At 37.3% G+C, this 19,370-nt stretch overlaps 5 protein-coding genes across 5 annotated transcripts; 3 read left to right on the plus strand and 2 right to left on the minus strand.

Moving 5' to 3' along the window:
* Window positions 1-206: 206 nt before the first annotated feature.
* On the plus strand, window positions 207-980 carry LOC139881872 (uncharacterized). Its single transcript, XM_071866272.1, has 2 exons — window positions 207-388; window positions 794-980. Exons 1-2 carry the CDS (start codon window positions 207-209, stop codon window positions 978-980), a joined length of 369 nt encoding a protein of 122 aa, XP_071722373.1.
* Window positions 981-2,161: 1,181 nt separating this feature from the next.
* Window positions 2,162-3,621, plus strand: LOC139881876 (probable phospholipase A2 homolog 1). The gene is made up of 5 exons (XM_071866274.1): window positions 2,162-2,278; window positions 2,390-2,429; window positions 2,569-2,684; window positions 3,171-3,336; window positions 3,494-3,621. Exons 1-5 carry the CDS (start codon window positions 2,162-2,164, stop codon window positions 3,619-3,621), a joined length of 567 nt encoding a protein of 188 aa, XP_071722375.1.
* Window positions 3,622-4,548: 927 nt separating this feature from the next.
* LOC139881861 (uncharacterized) lies at window positions 4,549-8,575 on the plus strand. The gene is made up of 7 exons (XM_071866264.1): window positions 4,549-4,580; window positions 4,723-4,855; window positions 5,073-5,176; window positions 5,596-5,767; window positions 5,887-6,027; window positions 6,126-7,411; window positions 7,480-8,575. Exons 1-7 carry the CDS (start codon window positions 4,549-4,551, stop codon window positions 8,573-8,575), a joined length of 2,964 nt encoding a protein of 987 aa, XP_071722365.1.
* A 794-nt stretch (window positions 8,576-9,369) lies between these two features.
* On the minus strand, window positions 9,370-10,708 carry LOC139881882 (small ribosomal subunit protein uS8my-like). The gene is made up of 3 exons (XM_071866280.1): window positions 10,579-10,708; window positions 9,773-9,933; window positions 9,370-9,468 (listed from the first exon to the last, which is right to left on the minus strand). Exons 1-3 carry the CDS (start codon window positions 10,706-10,708, stop codon window positions 9,370-9,372), a joined length of 390 nt encoding a protein of 129 aa, XP_071722381.1.
* A 1,647-nt stretch (window positions 10,709-12,355) lies between these two features.
* LOC139881862 (methylmalonate-semialdehyde dehydrogenase [acylating], mitochondrial-like) lies at window positions 12,356-17,891 on the minus strand. The gene is made up of 19 exons (XM_071866265.1): window positions 17,867-17,891; window positions 17,672-17,769; window positions 17,007-17,078; window positions 16,749-16,910; window positions 16,543-16,621; window positions 16,292-16,446; window positions 15,977-16,040; window positions 15,026-15,105; window positions 14,685-14,750; window positions 14,298-14,348; window positions 14,018-14,169; window positions 13,710-13,800; window positions 13,546-13,626; window positions 13,177-13,254; window positions 13,044-13,079; window positions 12,912-12,955; window positions 12,728-12,806; window positions 12,553-12,643; window positions 12,356-12,462 (listed from the first exon to the last, which is right to left on the minus strand). The coding sequence occupies exons 1-19, from the start codon at window positions 17,889-17,891 to the stop codon at window positions 12,356-12,358; spliced, it is 1,611 nt and encodes a 536-aa protein (XP_071722366.1).
* Between the last annotated feature and the right edge of the window lie 1,479 nt (window positions 17,892-19,370).

Genomic DNA, 19,370 nt, shown 5'->3' on the forward strand with positions numbered 1-19,370 from the left:
TATGATTTTCAACTTTCGCGACAGTATATGTGTTTTAGTATGGACCATGAAATGTGATGTATAATTGAGCTATAACCAGCTGATTGAAGCTCGCATTATGTTCTGTTTAAGTTGTCTTACGCTTGTTAATTTTCGGAATATGTGTTATTGAAAGGGGTTTTGATCTATTGACTAGGGTTTTGGCATAACGATTAAGTTGTGGAGTGATGGCGTCTAAACTGCAGCAATTGCAATCTAAAATTAAGCCAGCTTCTGAATTTGTGGCCAAGCACGGAACTTCCTACTACAGACAGTTGTTGGAGCAGAACAAGCAATATATTCAGGATCCGCCCACTGCTGAAAAATGCAACCTTCTGGCAAAGCAGTTGTTCTACACTCGTCTAGCTAGGTCTGACTTCCCCCTTAGTTTTTTTTTTTTTTGTGGTTTATTTTTGGATGACTTTTCCCTGACCATGTAAATATGAAATCTAACCTGCTGAGAAAAGTGTTAACCTGTTTCTGATGAAAAATATGATTTATATTAAACCAGTTTTTCAAGCTATTTGATGAAAGTTGTTATGACTAAGTTAAAGTCTATATTCATGTTGCTCTTCAGTTTTGCTTTTCATCGTCAAATTTGCTATTTGCTTCATGTCTCTTATATGTGGAAACTTGCATTCTTTAATTTCACGACTTCTCTTTCAAGGAAATTCCGACTTTTCTTGAAGTTGATATTCTACTTTATTTTTCTGGATAACAGTACTTATTTTATTGGTAGACGGTTGCTTAATTGTTTTCTTTTCATTGTGTACAGTGTTCCTGGCCGTTATGAAGCCTTCTGGAAGGAACTTGATTGTGCAAAGAATTTGTGGAAGAAGAGGCAAGAACTGAAGGTTGAAGATGCAGGCATTGCTGCCTTGTTTGGCCTAGAGTGTTTTGCATGGTTTTGTGCAGGTGAGATTATTGGAAGAGGATTCACATTCACTGGCTACTATCCTTGAGATTACGAGTTGGTTACTTATTAGTATGGATGGATTGAATATATAAACTTCTCGTCTGTTGGGTATCTGTAGCCACTCTGCTCTGCAAGCAAATTTTTGTTTTTCTGCAAATTATTTTCTTCTTAAGCTGAGAAACAGCGAGGAACTTGGTTAGTCTTGGAAATAAATCCTTACATTTAAGGTTGTTTGCAATGAAAACCCTTGCTGTTTTCTTATGTTCATTTACAGCTGCCAATCATGTCAATGATGAGTTTACTGTATAACTCATTCGAGTTCACTTCAATATCGTCATTGTGATTTTATTTATTTGGTGGAATTTTTAGCTACTTCTGAAACAAGCCAAAGTTTTACAGATTATAGCGATAACGCAAGAGACTGATGAATTGATGAGATATCAATAAAGAAATAAAAAAATACAGGATAAACTAGATAGTCCATGCTTCGTGATAGGGCTATACACCGGGAATCCTTCATAGCCATCCTGACCAATTAGAACCGATCAATGTGGCCAGGGAAGTTATTAGTAGTTATAAACTCCGAGCCACCTCCGCTCAATATTATTCCTTCTTTCCCATGATCTTGGACTCTCAAGAGAATCGCCTCATTGCCGTCGGGTGGAACTAATTCGGCATCAACACTATTTGTTTTGCCGTGTCTTTGTGATGCGATAATTAAGCCATATGGCGTGCTCTCTAGAGTACATCTTCGGATTCGGTAACCATATAGCACCAATTTTTCGATGCAAGTTCAATCTTGTTCGACACTTCCAGGGGATTAAGGATAAGATGTGTAATATCTGGAATCAAATTCTCAAGCTCCATTGTTTTGACTTCCTTCTCTAGGCTAGGGTTCCAATGTATGAATATAATTAGGAAATTGAAATCCCAGTCCTATATCAGTACTCTGTTAATTCATAGTTTGTATACTTGAAAAATGGCAATACATAACTTGATACGAGCCCAGCCCAGGAAAGGCCTTAATATACAGTAATAAACCATTATATGGGCCTTACGAAAACTTCAACTTATCACTCATATTTTTATTGCTACTGGTGTAGTTGTAATTATACTATACGGCTAAGGCTGTTTATGGCAATTCAATTGATTAAAGCCAAGTCACACCACAGACTTGTGATTTGTGAATAGAATAGACGAATCAGAGAAGAGGTTGTGAGAGGGAGAATGGCGCGTGGGACTGCTCTTTCCATTCGTACACGTGTCAGCTCAGTATTAGCCTTCTTCCTCATCTCCGTCGTCATCGTCTCCCATTGCGCTCCCAACCGTCGTGGTGATGCCCAGGTACGAGATCAACCCAATCGACAAGCACTCTTGCATAAATAAATCCTTTTTGTTGATATTTGAATCTCTTCGTTCAAGTCCCCAATTTTATTTTATTTTTTGCCATGATAGGTACCGTGTAGCAAAACCTGTGCTGAACAGAATTGCGATAGTAAGCTCCTGATCCTTCTATATATTATTTCTACCTAATTTTCGATATATGTATATACATATATATGATCGATTATAAGTATGTTTGCGGATGGTAATTTGAGTAACAATGTATCTTAATTGAATGTATTTGATGGCAGCGATTGGAATTCGATATGGTAAATACTGTGGAGTAGGATGGAGTGGTTGTCCTGGAGAAAAGCCGTGTGATGATCTGGACGCTTGCTGCAAGATCCATGATGAATGCGTTGAGAAAAAAAGGTACTTCATAATGTAATGGCTATTGTTCTATCTAATTCCGTTTCGAGTTAGCCTTTTGATTTGGTTGTTTTGCACAAGCTTGTGAATTGTGATCCTCTCTTGATTGGTTTTTAAAACCGATTCTCCTGAAAATATTAGCCAAAAATGCCTGAGAACTAAAGCATAGTAGTAATAATAGTAGTAGAGTTTATCATCTCCTCTGTGATCTGTCTAGATATTTCATCTTATCATTCAAGAGTATTATCGTCGCAATCTCATCATTAAGGAGTCATGACATGACCCAATCAGCTCAACCTATGTTGATTATTTTCAGAAAATAATCATTACATTGATGTTTGGGAATTATAATGACCAAAATGGAGAAGTATAAATCAGTTTCCTTTTTTGTTTAAAAAATTGATTTTTTTGTCCCCCTTGTAATGGATCAATCCATTTATTGTTCTGATTAAGGGTGATGTAATTTGTGATATTGTTTGAAAATTCAGGTATGGCCAACATAAAATGTCATGAGAAATTTAAGAGCTGCATAAAGAAAGTGCACAAATCTGGAAAGCCTGGATTCTCTAAAGATTGCCCTTATGATGTAACCGTGCCGACTATGACGCAGGGTATGGATATGGCCATCTTATTTAGCCATCTAGGTCAAGGTCACTCCGAACTATGAAGAAGAAACGTTAAGATACTCTCTAATTTACATTTGTGTAACTCATTCTTTAGAAATTATTCCTCTAGTTATTCTTTGGAAAGTACTGCTAGAAACTCCATTCATTAAGAATTTATATAGGCTCTTCAATTTTCTTACAGATTTCACAATGTTAGTTTCTTCTCATTATGAAGTTTCTGAATTTGCAAGTCTCTATCTTTCAAATCTCAATGTACCAGTTTTCTTTTCCATTGTCTCTCAGCTTAATGTTTCAGTAGTTGGTACCTAGCTATTTTCTCTATTCACATGCAATGAGTTTAATGGAAACAGTCCAAATAGTGACAGACAAGGTTTTTCTTTTTGTATTCGGAAGGTTGAGATTTGACAAGTTAACAACCATCATCTGGAGCTGGAGTTAGTTGTCTCCTGGTTTGAAATAAATTATTCTAAATTTAACACGAAAACTTTTGCTCTGATGAAAAGGCTAGGCTATTTCATATACGTGGACTTCTAGAGAGAAAAAAAACGTCCAGTGACGTGATGAAAAAACAAATAAATAAATACTATAAAAAAGACTTTTATATATACAGAAATCCCCAACAGTCGATGATTAAATTACAATCACAAATCGAATACTTCGTCAGCATTGAAAAAAGATAAAAGGACTAGATTTGCATTAATGATAATAAAAGTGTTTTTACTTTTAATCACACAAGAGTTTGTATCAGCCTCTTGATGAAGGTTGTTGACTTGTACTGGGAGACAAAATCATCGAACTTTCCGAACTCTTTGATGAGGGTAAATAGGTCAACGCGAGGAAATAAGCGGGAAAGACCGACAGGGGGTAACTTGGTCAATTATTGGGAAGTCTCAAGTCTGCATTAATAGACTACACGTTTATAAGTTTTCTTAACCGGATTAAAAAGTTTATTTTTTTCTTCATCTTCTCGTCGATTTCCATAAACAATAAACAACTACCAATAATCAAATTCTTATCACCCCACTGTAGAATCCGAATAAGATTCCACGAAATCCCTAAATTCGACCATCAAGCTTTTTCTCTCAGAATTTATTTCTTCGTTGCCAAGTTCTCCTAATCAAATTCAAGTTTTCGTTTTCTTTTTGGATTTGGTTTTGTTGTGTTTTTGCTTGTTCACATACAAATAGAGAGGGAGGCTCGCTTGAATACTGATAACGTCGATTTCTTTGAGGAGCTATGCTTCATAAGAAGTTCAAGCCTGCGAAATGGTAACTATTGTATATGATTTTTTTGAAACTTTGAGATTGTTATTGACAAAGCTGAGCTATTATATTCGAATAATTTAATTTAATGGTTTCGTTCTGGAGCTTGTACTCATCGGTTGACTTCTTTCCTGTTTGATTGATGCAGCAAAACGTCGTTAAAATTAGCGTCTTCTCGTATAAAACTGATGCGGAATAAGAGAGAGGCACAGGTAAAGCAGCTGAAGAGAGAATTAGCTCAGTTGCTTGAGTCGGGTCAAGAACAGACGGCAAGGATTCGGGTAAATTTACATGGATCCACAATTTCGTCTGACTACTAGTATGCATTGTGCAATACTTTTGATGATGTGTGATGAGAGTTTTTCTCTGCAAAACAACTTACCAGTTTTTGTTCACTTTCTCGATGCGGCTTTTGGCACTTTTTTTTTAATGAGATTCTATTGATGATCATGTAAAGGGCCCTTTGTTTATCCCTTCTTCTTCTAATTTGTGCCTCAGGTGGAACATGTGGTACGTGAAGAGAAGACTATGGCGGCATATGATCTTATAGAGATATATTGCGAACTTATTGTAGCACGCCTGCCAATCATCGAGTCTCAAAAGTATGTAAAATGGTTCACTTCCCTTGCTTTATGTTTCTATCCAGGTGGTATTCACGTTTCTTCATGATTTTCACTCTTGCATGCACTTGGATGTGCCGGGCCGTTTTATTTACTACCCTGCATCGAATTCTTAAATCTATCTGAACCTTATGTCAGTGGAATTCGTATTTTAGTCAGACAATATTGACCTTCATGATGAATTGGTGGTTAAATTTCATATATATATATATATATATATTTAGGGTTTAGAGCATCACTTCCTATCTGTTTAAACTTGACTCATTTGATTCGTGCCACGATTTTGGGAAAGAATCCATATCTATAAATAATTTAATAGGTGTGGGCCGCGTGGCTTTGTTCTACCACTGTTGTAGTCGTGTAGCCAGAGTAAAAATAGTGATCGGTCTCTAATTTTGCAGAACCTGCCCAATTGACTTGAAGGAAGCTATTTCAAGTGTAATATATGCATCTCCAAGATGTGCAGACATACCAGAACTTGCAGATGTCCGTAAGCATTTAACGGCAAAATATGGAAAAGAATTTGTTTCTGCAGCTGTTGAGCTCCGTCCAGATTGTGGTGTAGGGCGGATGGTAAGTAATATGCGCAAGTCTTTGATGATTAGAAAAACTTTAGATTAACCCCAATTTTCTTTCCGACTTTTTGACAGTTCTTATCAATGGTGATTTTCATTTTGTGTTGTCTTTGATAGTTGGTGGAGAAGTTATCTGCTAAAGCACCTGATGGTCCGGCCAAAATTAAGATTTTAACTGCAATTGCTGAGGAACATAACATCAAATGGGATCCCAAGGCATTTGGAGAGAAAGATTTAAAGGCTCCTGTAGAATTTTTAGTAAGACCCTGTTTTGATAAAATCTATTTTCCTTCGATGAATCGGCATCACCATATGCCTAATTTTTCTCTTTACTTGTGCTTTATCAATGGGAGCAGGGTGGACCAAATAGTTTTATGCAGGCCAGTTTTGAGGCGGTTGTTCCTCCTAATGTTCAATCTTCTTCAAATTCTGATGACACGGGACGCCCTGGTGACCGAATTCCTTCTAAACCCAATGAAAGCCACAATGTCCCTATGAACTACAATGATCAAAATGCAAGATCACAACATCCTCAGAGTGCTGCTACTACAAATGCAGGTGTTCATATGTCAAACTCATCTTCCTCTTCTCATTCTAGAGCCGGACGTCCTGGTACGCTTATTATTCATCCAACTGTGAAACATTCATTTTGTCGTTGCCTGTCAAACGTTGGACTCACATGTCTTTACACAGGATCTGAAACTGAAGATGTGGCATTCGGGCATTCAAATTCCCAAGGCGGAGATGCTTCTACTTTTAGGGGGGAAAACTGGAATATGGAATTCAAGGATGCTACTGCTGCTGCACAGGCAGCTGCTGAATCGGCTGAACGAGCAAGTATGGCTGCTAAGGCTGCTGCTGAAATTGCAAGCCGCGGAAATAGCACCAGGCAGCACTCGACAGAATCATGTCAATCTTCAGCTTATGGCACAAGAGATGAAAACCGTCACTTACATACCAGCTCCACACCACAAGGTGGTAGTCGTGCTAAAGTTTCAAAAGATGATGCCCTTCCTGGGAGAAATCCTAGGATGCAACATGAAAAGTTTAGGGGTGATGAAGAAAACAAAGCAAGAGCAGCTGAACTGACTAACTTAGATGGACCGAGCGCTAACATGTCTGGCCAGCCAAGATCTTTCAAGTCCAGCAAAGGTTTTGTCAATGAACATTGGGTTTTGAAGCAGAGTGGGAGCATTGATGAAGTGAATACTAAGAAACAGCCTAGTGGAGTGGAGTTTAATAATAAAGGGAATGATGATGAGCATTCTGTGGATGACCATTATTTCGAAGAGATCAAGGCTAGTAGACAATCAAGTCGCGCTTCTTCTCGTTCTCATTCTCATTCCAGCACCTTTGATTGTGCTCATGTCGTCTCAGATGAGACGCATCACGATCTTGACAATCCTTTTGCTGATTATAATGGATTACAAGTTGAGGAAACCACTCACGCTGCAATTTCCCATCAAAATGAATCTGTGGTTTTTGACTACTCTGAATCAGATGATGATCAATATAAATTTGATGTCCTTAGCGAGCACAAGGAGCACGAGTTTGAATATGGGTTTTCATCTTCTGGTGGAAAATCACCGTTTTTAGATTCTGGTATTCACAGCCTCAGACAAAGTAATGATGAAATAAAAAAGTCCAACCCTCGAACTTATAATTCCTCTGTGTTTACTGCTGATGACACAACTTCTGATGCTCCTTTAGAGTTGGACAACCTGCCACCCCAGTGACATTTGATGATACCGATGGCCCAAGCTCAGAAAGTGAAGAAGAGCAAGGTAATTTGCATGTCGGACCCAAAGACCAAAGTACCCTTAATTATCAACATTTATCATCGTCTTCACTTACTGATAAACCCGAGAGCAAGTTTGGTCGTGGTGATGGGACATCCAGGCAGTCATCTCTTAGCGATAGAAACTCCCAAAATGATGATAACCGTGATTCTTTAAACAGTGTGGGTGATGTTGGGTTTTCCAGGGTTTATGATGTTCCACCAAAAGAGGCTGAACTTCTCAAAGAATCTTCTCTGGAAGGTGTTAACAAGTTGAGCTTTGGCACCCTAACTGGTGGTCTGCGAAATAAAGGTTTAAAGCGCCCTCCATATACAAAAAGTTCAGCTGGCATTGCCCCAGCTTCTAAGTTGTCGGCTGAAAGTACTGTTAATAGCACCGAAGCAAAAAAGAAAACAGCTACTAATAATGAGTTCAGGGATGTTGACTCAGGGGTCAAACTATCGCAACAGATTTCCAACAGCAATGAAAATTTTCCTAATGGCAAGCATGCTTTCGATGTAAGAAGCAAAAGGCCTACCTCGAGGACCTCAATTAAATATTTTGATTCGGAAGACGAGGACTCTGAAGAAGACACTCCAAAACAGGCTTCCTCTAGCTCTTTACGTCCGATTGGTGGAATTTCTCGGAGGACAAAAGCCACTCCTCTGAGTTCTAGGAGAAGCTCTGACTCCAGAACTACAGTTTTGCCACAATCATCTCAAAAGAATAGTCGGGATGGCTCGGGAAGTTCAGATCGGCCGCAATACCAAACAAAAGCAGCTTCCAAGTCAGTTTTAGAGTCAAAGAGGAACTCGTCGGAGGAAAGTTCAAGGCCATCGGTGAGACAACAAGCTGTTTCAGAGTCTAAGTCGTCGGAACATGAGAAGCCATCTGATTCTCCTGCTGCCACTGAAATTTTAAGGACTAGTAGCTCATCGGCAGAGAAAGCCTCTCATGTTCACCCAAAGCTTCCCGATTATGACTCTTTTGCTGCACACTTCGAGTCCCTCCGACTAAATCGCAAATAATAGTACTACGTCTGTCTTGAAGATGACATTGTGGATTCTCTCTCTCTCATGTGGATTACGATTGTATTTTTCAATATATAGAACTGAAAGAAGTTACATAGTTATACGAGGTTGTAAAGGTAATATTTTGAGAGAATAGACATTGTCCATATTTATTTGAACACCATCGGATGTGTAATGAAAATAAAGAACTGGAGATTGGTTACATATTTTTGCATTGATAATGTATTCTTTTCACTTTATCCGGCATTGGTTTTGGCCGAAAGTGTGCAATTTCCCAGTTAGAATGACTGGCTTCGATTTCGTCAGAGTCGATTATTTACTTGTCGCACAAGTAGTCCCTCTTAGTCATGTTCTTGCCATTCCTACCATGTGGATGCACCTGTTATCTTATGCCTCTAAATTCAGGTTCTAGACTGTTGGATTTCCTTTTAGCAAATACTAAATTCATTTATCTTGATGTCAGAGTAAAGATAAACACCTCATCTTCAAGTAGCAACCCTAACACATTCAAAGCCCTTGGAAGTGAAATACACATAAGCATCGGGATGTATTGAACAAATTTTAAACAAGCAAATAAGAAAAAAAAAATTCCATAAACAGGATCAGCTCATAATTAAATCACAAAATGCCATTTTAATGTTTCTGTATCGCTGTTCACTTCAAATACATTGTTGTAAATTCAACCAGTCAGTGCAAAATTCAAATAGTGATCTTTCTGGATGGTGATGAACATGGCCGTAATGTGAAAGTGAGCAGCAACAAACTAAGAGCTCAGCCCCAAAAGAAAGTGTCTAATGGAAATAACCAAGCACTTGACCACCCACATTCTTTTCAATGGCTGTTTCATGATCCAGAATACCATCTGGAGTTGAAATCACAACATATCCCCACTGCATCAAAGGAAATTCATAATGAGAAAAAAGATAGAATGCCACATACATTTGAAGGTTCTTAATCTAAGGTCTTACATTCGATAGCATCACAAAACTACCTTGTTACCATTGGCAAAGCCAAAAAAAATCAAGTAGGGTCGGGAAATATAATTTCATACGACATGAAATGTTAGGAAAGGCAAAATATGGAAAAATTACAATAACATAAAAACAAACCATACATATGTAGTACCTATCAAACTTTTCAGATTTTATTTCCAACATAAAACTAAAGAATTGGTTGGACAGATTTGACACCAACCTGACGAGTAGGGAGTATGCGTGATGTGTAGGATTCAATATCCCTTGCCCTGAGGTCCTGTCTGTAAGTGAGAGCCCGACAATCTTTTACTCTGCCTTGCAGTTCAACTTCTATCTTTCCAACTCGCTGTGGATCATAGACTTGGTAGTTTTTAATATATCCTACATAGAATTGAAAGTCAGTGAAAACCTTAAATTCAAATCCGCTAATCATGAAAAAGAACAAAAACACACATTGCAGCATAGAACGGATCTAAAACGTGGAAATCAACTCCAATCAAAACCATCACAGAACCGAGAAAAGAAATTTTTTTTACAGCAAACGAGCTATAGTGAAAGAGATGTTAGCTACACTACATCGTACAACGGTCATGCTTATGTCGGAACAATAGTGGTTTCAAGCAGCTCAATCTAGAACCTAAGCCAGAACTAAAACCACAAAGCTGTATGACAGGGGATCCCAATATAAGGTCAACCACATTACCACACTCATCTTCCTCTTCAGTTTCGTTTCCGTAGAGCCAATCTGAAAGGCACAACTTATTTTGGTACTTCTCTATGAACAATAAAGGCAAACATCAATCTACATACGGGGAATTACTGCTCACTGAGAGAGTTTAAGCTCGCACTTACTAGAGCTAAGAGAATCCTAATTTCTTCCATGCCAGACCAAAAGTTCATGGCAAAAGAATCGACTATACGAATTAAAAAATCCAGTAATACTGACAATTTACTTTGAAAAACGGAAGCATAACCCATAAATCTATGAGGTTGAAGATGATTCATAATGGGGAAATTTAGTTTTACCTCGAGATTTCATGATGTCAAGGAAAGAACGCATGACGTTCGAGATGGGTTGCAGCTCCACCGAAGCTTTGCCTCTTTTCTCGGCGTTCACTATTGACCTAAGCGCGTCGTTTAGTATCCTCCTCCCCATCTCTTGCTCTCTCTCTAAGCTTCCGACGCACCTATGACAGCTAAACTGAGAAAAAGCTCTAAAACCCCGTTCAGTACAAGAATGTTCACAAGGGTTTTGATTCGTAACATTAAACGAAAATGGCATTTTGGATGTTTTTGATAAATAAAGGGTAGATTTGGCATTTTCACCTTTCTGATACAGGCATACAAGCACAAGCCTATGAAAGCTTTATGCCTTTACCTCACATGACACATCAAATACTGTACTTTTTTATTTTATTTTTAAGAATACATATTAAATAGATTTTTTAATTTTTTTTTTAATAACATAAAGATTTCATTCCAAATTTTTAGAGGCTATTAGTAGAAGTGAGGAAGTAAATTGCCTTCCTTATTAAATTTCATATTCGCTAGCGAATGAGTGAGACAATTTCCTCCACTCTTAATAAAAGTAAAACTACAGCTTACAAAATGTGCAATATCTTCTCTAATGGACTCTATCAGTGCATGACACGAAAGGAAACGAGAGTCTATGTCCTGTAGAATATCCAAAAGGGACAAAGCGTCTATTTCAAAAATTGCTTGTCGGTTTCCACATTCGAGCGCTAGTTTGATTCCCATCGATAGAGCCATAGCTTCCGAGAGTAATGCATCAGGAAAACCTGCAACAAAAGCTGACTGCATATGATCTCCCCCCTTTCATCTCTGATTACAGCCCCTAAACCAACTCTGTTTTGTCTTGAAAATATTGCACTGTCTGTGTTGATTTTTATCCAACTTGATAGAGGTTTCCTCCAGTTTGCCGTCCTCGGTAGGGATCTGGTTACCGATGGAACAACAGGTTGGGCTGCAATGAATTCTTCTTGCCATTTTCTTGCATGATCACACATGATTGCAGGGATAGTGCATTTTCCATTGAAATGACTATCATTCCCAAACAGAATTTGGCAATAAAGTGTATAGTCAAGTACCAATCTGTTAGGTTTTCAATTGCAAAGTTAGATGTGTCTAATGTAGGCAATAGTGGATCCATACTCAAATGGTCCATGGACGAGAGGAATAGATGGGGAGAATTTTCAGGGCATTGTGCACATACTGGACAGAGAGAATAAGGAGACATACCTCATTTAAGCAGCTGGTCCGTAATGGGAAGACTTTCATGGCCTAGTCTCCATAGAAAAATTTTGATTCTCGAAAGTACGTTTAGTTTCCAAATGTTATCCCAATAGTTTAGCTTTACTGGATTTGTAACAGGCAAGGGCATCGAGAGAACGACTCCCATGATTTGTTGGTTAATGATTAGAAAAAATAAATAAATTTGGGTGTCTAAGAGGATCCTTGATTTATATGAACCTTTGATGGAGCATGTTACCTTCCTTGAATTTGTTGGTTAGTATGCCGTTTTGAACATAGTTTTAGTAACAAAGATATGAGTTGTTCAAATTACACATCTACCGTTCTCCATGGACATTGGACAGCATGTGAAAGAGGCGAAGATAAAATGCTGCAAACTAAAAAAATTTCACAACAATATCTTGTCATTGATTTTCATTTAGCTGCTTTATTCTCCAGTACATCCATTCTCTAGTTTGAACTATTTCGAAAACTGAGAGTATACAGAACAGAAAATAAGAAACTTCATTTACATAAGCTCCTCCGTAGTAAATTATGGCTTCTGAGAAGTTGGCATTGCCAGGGAAACGCCACTGGGTAAATCCTTCCACTGTTGTGTTATGGTTTTGATCTGGGTGTAGAAGTTCACGCCAGCCTTACCTGTAAATCAAAGTACAAAGAAAGTTTGTTAAGGTCAATAATAAAAGGTATTATCAAGGAAAAGTTGTGGGGAAGTAGGTATAAGTTTACCATAGAAATTAAGGTTGCCAGCAAATGACGCCTTGTTACCAGTGAACGAGAAGAATGGCAGTGGAACTGGAATGGGTACGTTGATGCCAACCTGAGATGAAAAAAATACCATGAAGGAGATAAGTTTTTGCTTTTTATGTTTTTACTATACTAGTATTTATTCGCTGCATTTTACCTGTCCAGCCTCGATTTCCATCTGAAATTTCCGGGCAGCTGCACCGGATGAAGTAAATATGGAAGCCCCATTGCCGTATCTGTGCAAAAAAAAGAAAGAAAGAGGATACTCACACCATTAAGAAAGGCATGCATGGAAGAACGGTAATAATTCAAATTAAAAGAGAGTGTGCAATAGAATGTACTTGTTTCTGTTAACTATGCTCATGGCCTCCTCTAAGCTGTCAGCCTGAACGAAACATAAGAAGACACGTGTCAGCATAAGCCAGATTAACCAAGAGACCAATAATCTGTGCAATAAACAGAATAATACACACCTCCATGCAGAGAAGCACAGGACCGAATATTTCTTCCTGCACAAGTCAAGATTGAAATTGGAGAGTGGTTAAAGGTTCAATGCAAAGTTTGATCTAAAAAAGGGTAAGTCATACACAGTTTTAAAATATTTACCTTGTAGCACTCCATGTCACCTGTGACACCAGATAAGATGGTGGGACCAATAAAATTTCCATGCTCGTAACCCGGAACCTAATATCAGCCAAAAACAAATGGAGGAGGATTACAATCATCTAACATCCATCAATGTCACCAGTCCTGTTATGTTTCATAACAATTCAACAGATCCACGAGCCTCATTTTGATCTATTCAATATCAAGTTATCAACTACTATGATCTTTTTTCAACAGTAAATTTTCATCTATGAGAGTCTAGTCTCCAATGCCATTTAGACACATGCTGAACAATATAAAAGTTAAACAATGTAAAGAATAATACTTCATATTGCAATGTATGAAAACATTAAAAATACAATGCAGTACCTTAATATTCCTCCCATCAATCAGCAGTCTAGCACCATTTTCGACACCACTCTGGATTAAGTTGTGAATTCGCTCTTTCGCCTAGAAATATTAACAATTTCTGAATCCTGAGCAATAGAAACTTCAGTAATGGTTTTGCCAAAATTCATTGGAAGTACAGTTACCTGTTTGCTAATCACTGGGCCAAGATCTGCATCTGGCTCTATTCCTGCATTTACTTTAAGAGCTTTTGCTCGTTCAACCAGTTCTTTCTCCCTGGAAAAGTTGCAGCAGGTTTCTGTCATTCCAAAAATATACACATCTCGGATAACTCAATTTTCAAACTTCATATTCCCACCAACATTTCATTGCAAATTACAGTACCCTGACCATAACAAAAGATGAATGTCTATTTCTTGCATGGTTCACACATGTCAAATGCTGACATGGATGTTAAAACCAGTAAAAAAAACTTTGAGGAAAAATGGTATACCAAAATTCTGAGCCGCCAACAAAAACTACTGTGCTGAGAGCCATGCACCTTTGCCCGGCAGCTCCAAAACCGGCAGCAACTAGAGCATTTAACGTAGCATCAACATTTGCATCAGGCATGACAATAGCATGGTTTTTGGCCCCCATGTTGGACTGAGCAAAGCAATTTTCATAATATTTATTAATCCAATAGTTACATGCATAAAGATTCAAATATAATCATGTTGGCATTGAGAAAACAGAGCATTTTGTCATTAACAATACAAATCACGCATCCTTACCTGAACACGCTTCCCTTTAGCTGACGCCCGTGCATATATGTGCATGCCCGCCTTTCAATGCAATAAATAAAAAGAAAATGAGGCTAGTTGGAAATAATGCCAATATAGATGGATAAACACACAGAAACCAGGAGAAATAGAGCATAAAATAAAAACTACTTGCAGGCTTCCTAATCCAAGCTTAAATAGGTCCATCCAATGCAATGGGTACAGGAAAACAGATGCAGGACGTGAAAAGAAAATTTGGGTTTGAGTCATGGGCTGACTCACCTAAAATGTGGGTGATGACTCTAATGAACTACTAGGAGGGTCAGTGCTCAGGCATACGTTTAAATTTAAATGTCGTAAATTGGGAAATCGGAAAGTGGACACCAATAAGAAACTTACACTATTGGAACCGACAAATGATATAGCTTTGATATCGTCATCATCACAGATAGCATTAACAATATCCTGCCACAAATTGAAAGACCTTAGAAAATCAGGTCTAAGAGGATACAGCTGATTGAAAGTATATCCTTCATGAAAAGAGTTCATTGCTACACAAGTTTATATGCTACATCTCATAAAAATTTCGTCCATTGGAAAATCAAACAATTTGAAATTGTGAGTTGAAAGGAATGACAGTAATACACACATGCAAATGGTAGCATTTTATTAGAAAATAAATAAATAAATAACAGAGCTAATGAGATAAATAACAGCTTCAAGTTTAAGAAAGGGCGTACATTAGTGCCGTGAACAATATTTAGGACACCTTTTGGTAAACCAGCTTCCATAGCCAACTCAGCAAGCAGTATAGAAGCCCCTAGTAAAACACAAAAAACAAATCTATAAAAGAGCCATTCTGATTTAGAAGACATAAAATTTAAGAAAAATATACACAAATCTTTGCCAGGTGTTTTCTTATTAATATTCACAATCCAACAGGCAAATAAAGGATAGAACTAGTTCCCTTCAAGATGCCTTAGAAAGCTGGAACGTGACAATACAAAAAACAGAATGTGATATGGGAAGTGAGACTGTTGGCCACTTGTTTTTCACATGCCCGTTTTCGATTTTGGCTTGGAGGGATATTATGCCAAGAGCTGCTATTCACAGGCTGCCATTCAGATGGCGCAGAGAGATTAGCTGGTTTGCTAAAAAAGCAACAGGGAAGCCAGCTTTGGCCAGTATTAGGCGTTGGTCTTTTCTTGCTCTAGTTTATTTCATATGGCAGGAGAGGAATAAGTTACTGTTTAGAGGAGAGGCTGTCTCTCATATTCGAGTAATAGAATCTGTGAAACGTTCAGTTAGATTGTCAATGATGTATAGGAGCAAACAGAATTATGACACTTGGATAGATAGCTGGAGTTGAGTAAGTGCAGGTTGTTGCACTTGAGAATTTTGTTAGTTTTAAGTTGTATATTTCTTGGTTAATAAAATTTTAAACTAGTTGACCAAAAAAAAAAAAAAAGAATGGGACGAGAAAAGTTCAGCCATTGGTGTGACATTGCACCCTATAGAAATGGAATTAGTGTTGCATTTAAAAAATATTTTTTCTCTAACTAGACTCTATTACAAGAATCTTATCAAGAACCACCAAATTCCAGGTAGCAGCAGGGGTGTGATTGGTTTTGGAGCAAAAAGAAATATCCAAGATAATTAAAAACTGAAATGACTTGAAAAATTTCACTCACCTGGATCTTTTTCTGATGGCTTCAAAACGAAGGTGTTGCCACAGGTAACTGCAACAGGAAACATCTGCAGTAGATAATTTGATCAACTTCTCATTTAGAAATTAAATTTTTGGGGCAAACATATCCCGTAAGTTTTTCATAAGCCTGTAGAAACTAACGAGAAGATAACTGAACTTTTGAAACGGCATCCACTCATCTACACATAAACATGGATTTCTAATAACTTGTTTTATAGCCTCAACAATAAAGCTGATATCAACAACAGTAACTAAATACATGCATCAAGAAACAAAAGGTGGCATTCTTAAATCTTACCCATAAGGGTATCATTGCAGGAAAGTTGAACGGACAAATTCCAGCACAAACACCAATTGGCTCTCTAATGCTAAAAGTGTCAACTCCATTGGATACATTGGGAACATATTCTCCCATTTGCAGGGTCGCCATTCCACAAGCATGCTCAACCACCTCTACAAAAACCAAGTTAATACAAAAGTGTAAGTTGAAATGCCCATCATCATTAAGTTCCATAATCTCAATAGCCAGTAAAGAAAATATCTGTAAACCTAGTCCACGGAACACATCTCCATGGGCATCCTTCAAGGTCTTCCCCTGTTCTGTTGAGATATTCAGGGCAAGCTTATCCTGCAATCAATTGTGGTTAACACTCTTAATTTGCAATCTCAATCCAGAATTCCAGATGCACAAGGAAAATGCTCGGAGGCATGCTTATTTATTACTCTGTACATAAAAATATATACTCATTGCTTACCATGTCCCTTCTAATGAGCTCCTGTAGCTTCAGCATAATACGTTGACGGGTTGTAATAGGAGTGTTGCGCCAAGATGGAAATGCCTGTTTGGCAGAAGATACAGCAGCTTTGAACTCGTCATTTGTTGTCAAAGGAATTTGTGAAACTACTTCTTGCGTAGCCTGTGACCAAATTCGGAATCTATTAAACCTCTAAAATATTTAAATTTCCAAGCAAGCCTCATAGATGGAGAAACTGAAGAAAGTTTGTACACTCACTGGATTAATGACGTCAATAGTAGCTGATGCTTTTGAGTGGACAAAAGCGCCTTCAATAAGGTTGGGAACCCTCTGTTATAACCATGATCAACGGATGAAATCAATAAAAGTTTCAAAAATACACTCAAGAAGCATTGTAACTAAAAATATGATCCAAGCTGTTAAACACAGCAACCAAATGTACCCAATAAAGTTAAAACAATAACAGATGATGCAAGGAATCAGTTCTTCAGCATTTAGAACAATAACCAAAGTACCAAACACTTCATTTGCAATCAAAATCCCCGAGACAAAACTACTAAGGAGACAAAAATCAAAATTCAGTCCGTCCGTCAGAAACACAAGAAAGTATGTACATTCAGACACTGGATTTATGGATTATGACGTCCAATACATTAAAGCAATATTAGCTAGTATCTGCGTTTTGTCACTTTCAACAGATAAATTTACTGATAATAGATATCTAATATGTCATCGATACTGATTTAACCTTTGAATTTGCATATACTACCCATTATCAGTGCCAGTGTGAGTTATTCCTTAACCGAAACTCAGACTGGATCAACAAAACAGCATCAAATATTTCCATAAAAGAATGAATTCGTCAAAATTCCGAGCTAACAAACAGAGAATTCTCGTAAAGCAAACAGGAAAAATAGTTTTACCGGAGGATGAAGCTGGTTGGACGAAGGCTCAGCTTGAGTAGAGTACTCAGAATACCTCAAAGCACAAGCATGTAGCCTCAAAACATTCAGATTCGTCACTGCAAAACCGTAAGAGTATGAAAAAAAATGATGGTGAAATCTGATCATTTCAAAATTTAGAAGAGAAGTAGATTAATTCAGCCGACGATTATTCACCTTTTCTGAGTGATAAGCGCAACATTTTGCTTTCCTTTGAAAAGAGAAACAAAATGCAAAGCTGATATGGAGTAGAAACGTTGCTGACTAGAGTTACAGTAGGATGCTAATATAATATTGCTGACATACTCCATAAGTTAAAGATTTGAGGACGACCGTCGGATTTCGATATTTTAACGGTCAAGATGGAGTTGATCTTTGGTTTGAACTTGGTCCGATTTTTGGCCTGTAGTTCAAAGAATCAGGCTCATTGCTGATTTGGAAGTAACAATCAGGTCTTATCCAAATTGTTTATTTTATCTTACTTAGGATTTAGATTTTATTATTAAAAAAAAAAAAGGATTTACATTTAGGAATGGGCCGGCTTTAGTTGTTCAAACTTTAGTCGATAATCAATTCCACTGTAATTTGCTCTGATTCGATTAGGAATTGGTTGAGCCAAATCAAATGTAATGATTTGTATATATACATTGGATTAGTACAATTTCGATAAAATCTGTCTAACCCAAGTGATGATTTCATTTAATTCTGAGCTATTAACTGTCAAAATAAAAATATGAGCTATTAACGTCTAAACCAATTAGATTAGATTCGAACTAACCAATTTGAATTAGTTTGACTTAATTTGACGGTGAAAAGTCTTTGTGGATACTGGATAATGTATCTCCATCAAAAGTGAAGGCTCATTAGAGATCATGCGTCTCATTGTTATCATTATGTTGATTATGTGACAAAAATCAAGTGAGAGATCAATGCATTGGGTTTTATATAAAGTTCCCCTGAGCCATAGTCCATATATATACGTGGTCTTGGACTGCTGAACACAAACATACTTGTCAATTATTCTGAAGTAAAATAAATAAATAAAACTTTACTCTAGTTCTTCCTCCTTTTCGCTTTGTTTTTCATTATGTGAGATGTAGCTTGATGTAGTCGATATTTTTCGTTTGGACAGTTTATTGTATGGATGATGCCATTTGTCAATTATCAAACAAAATTAAATAATAATAATGATAATGATAAATAAATCTAATCCCCATACCAACAGAAAACTCACAATTATTCTAATGTAAACATGAATTAGGGCTTGTTTTCTTATTGGACTTTATCTCTTGCTCCTTAGGAGTTAGATGACCCTTCCCTTCAAAAACTTGCTTTTTTCTCAAAAAAAATTTCCCAAAACCCCATGTTCTAAAATTCAACCCAAATTCACATAGTGTTCATCAATGAAAATAGCTCTCTTAGTTCCTTTTTTTTACCCTTAGATTGCTCCTTAGAAATATTGTCCACATTGATTGACGTTAAGTTAAAATGTTTATTCCCGGAATTTAATTAAGATTGCTCGTCCATATTTATAGGTAGTTTAATTATCATTGTAAAAATATAATGAACGTTAAGTACTTGTACATAAGTAGTGATCATTTGCACTATCGTTCAATTAATTAGAGGATGGTGCATGTCTTTGGTCGACGGCTTGTTTTTCCTCCATTAGCCTTGTTGCTGT

This window comes from Rutidosis leptorrhynchoides, unplaced genomic scaffold, assembly GCF_046630445.1.
Source record: "Rutidosis leptorrhynchoides isolate AG116_Rl617_1_P2 unplaced genomic scaffold, CSIRO_AGI_Rlap_v1 contig204, whole genome shotgun sequence".
In the NCBI taxonomy this organism is placed as follows: Eukaryota; Viridiplantae; Streptophyta; class Magnoliopsida; order Asterales; family Asteraceae; genus Rutidosis; species Rutidosis leptorrhynchoides.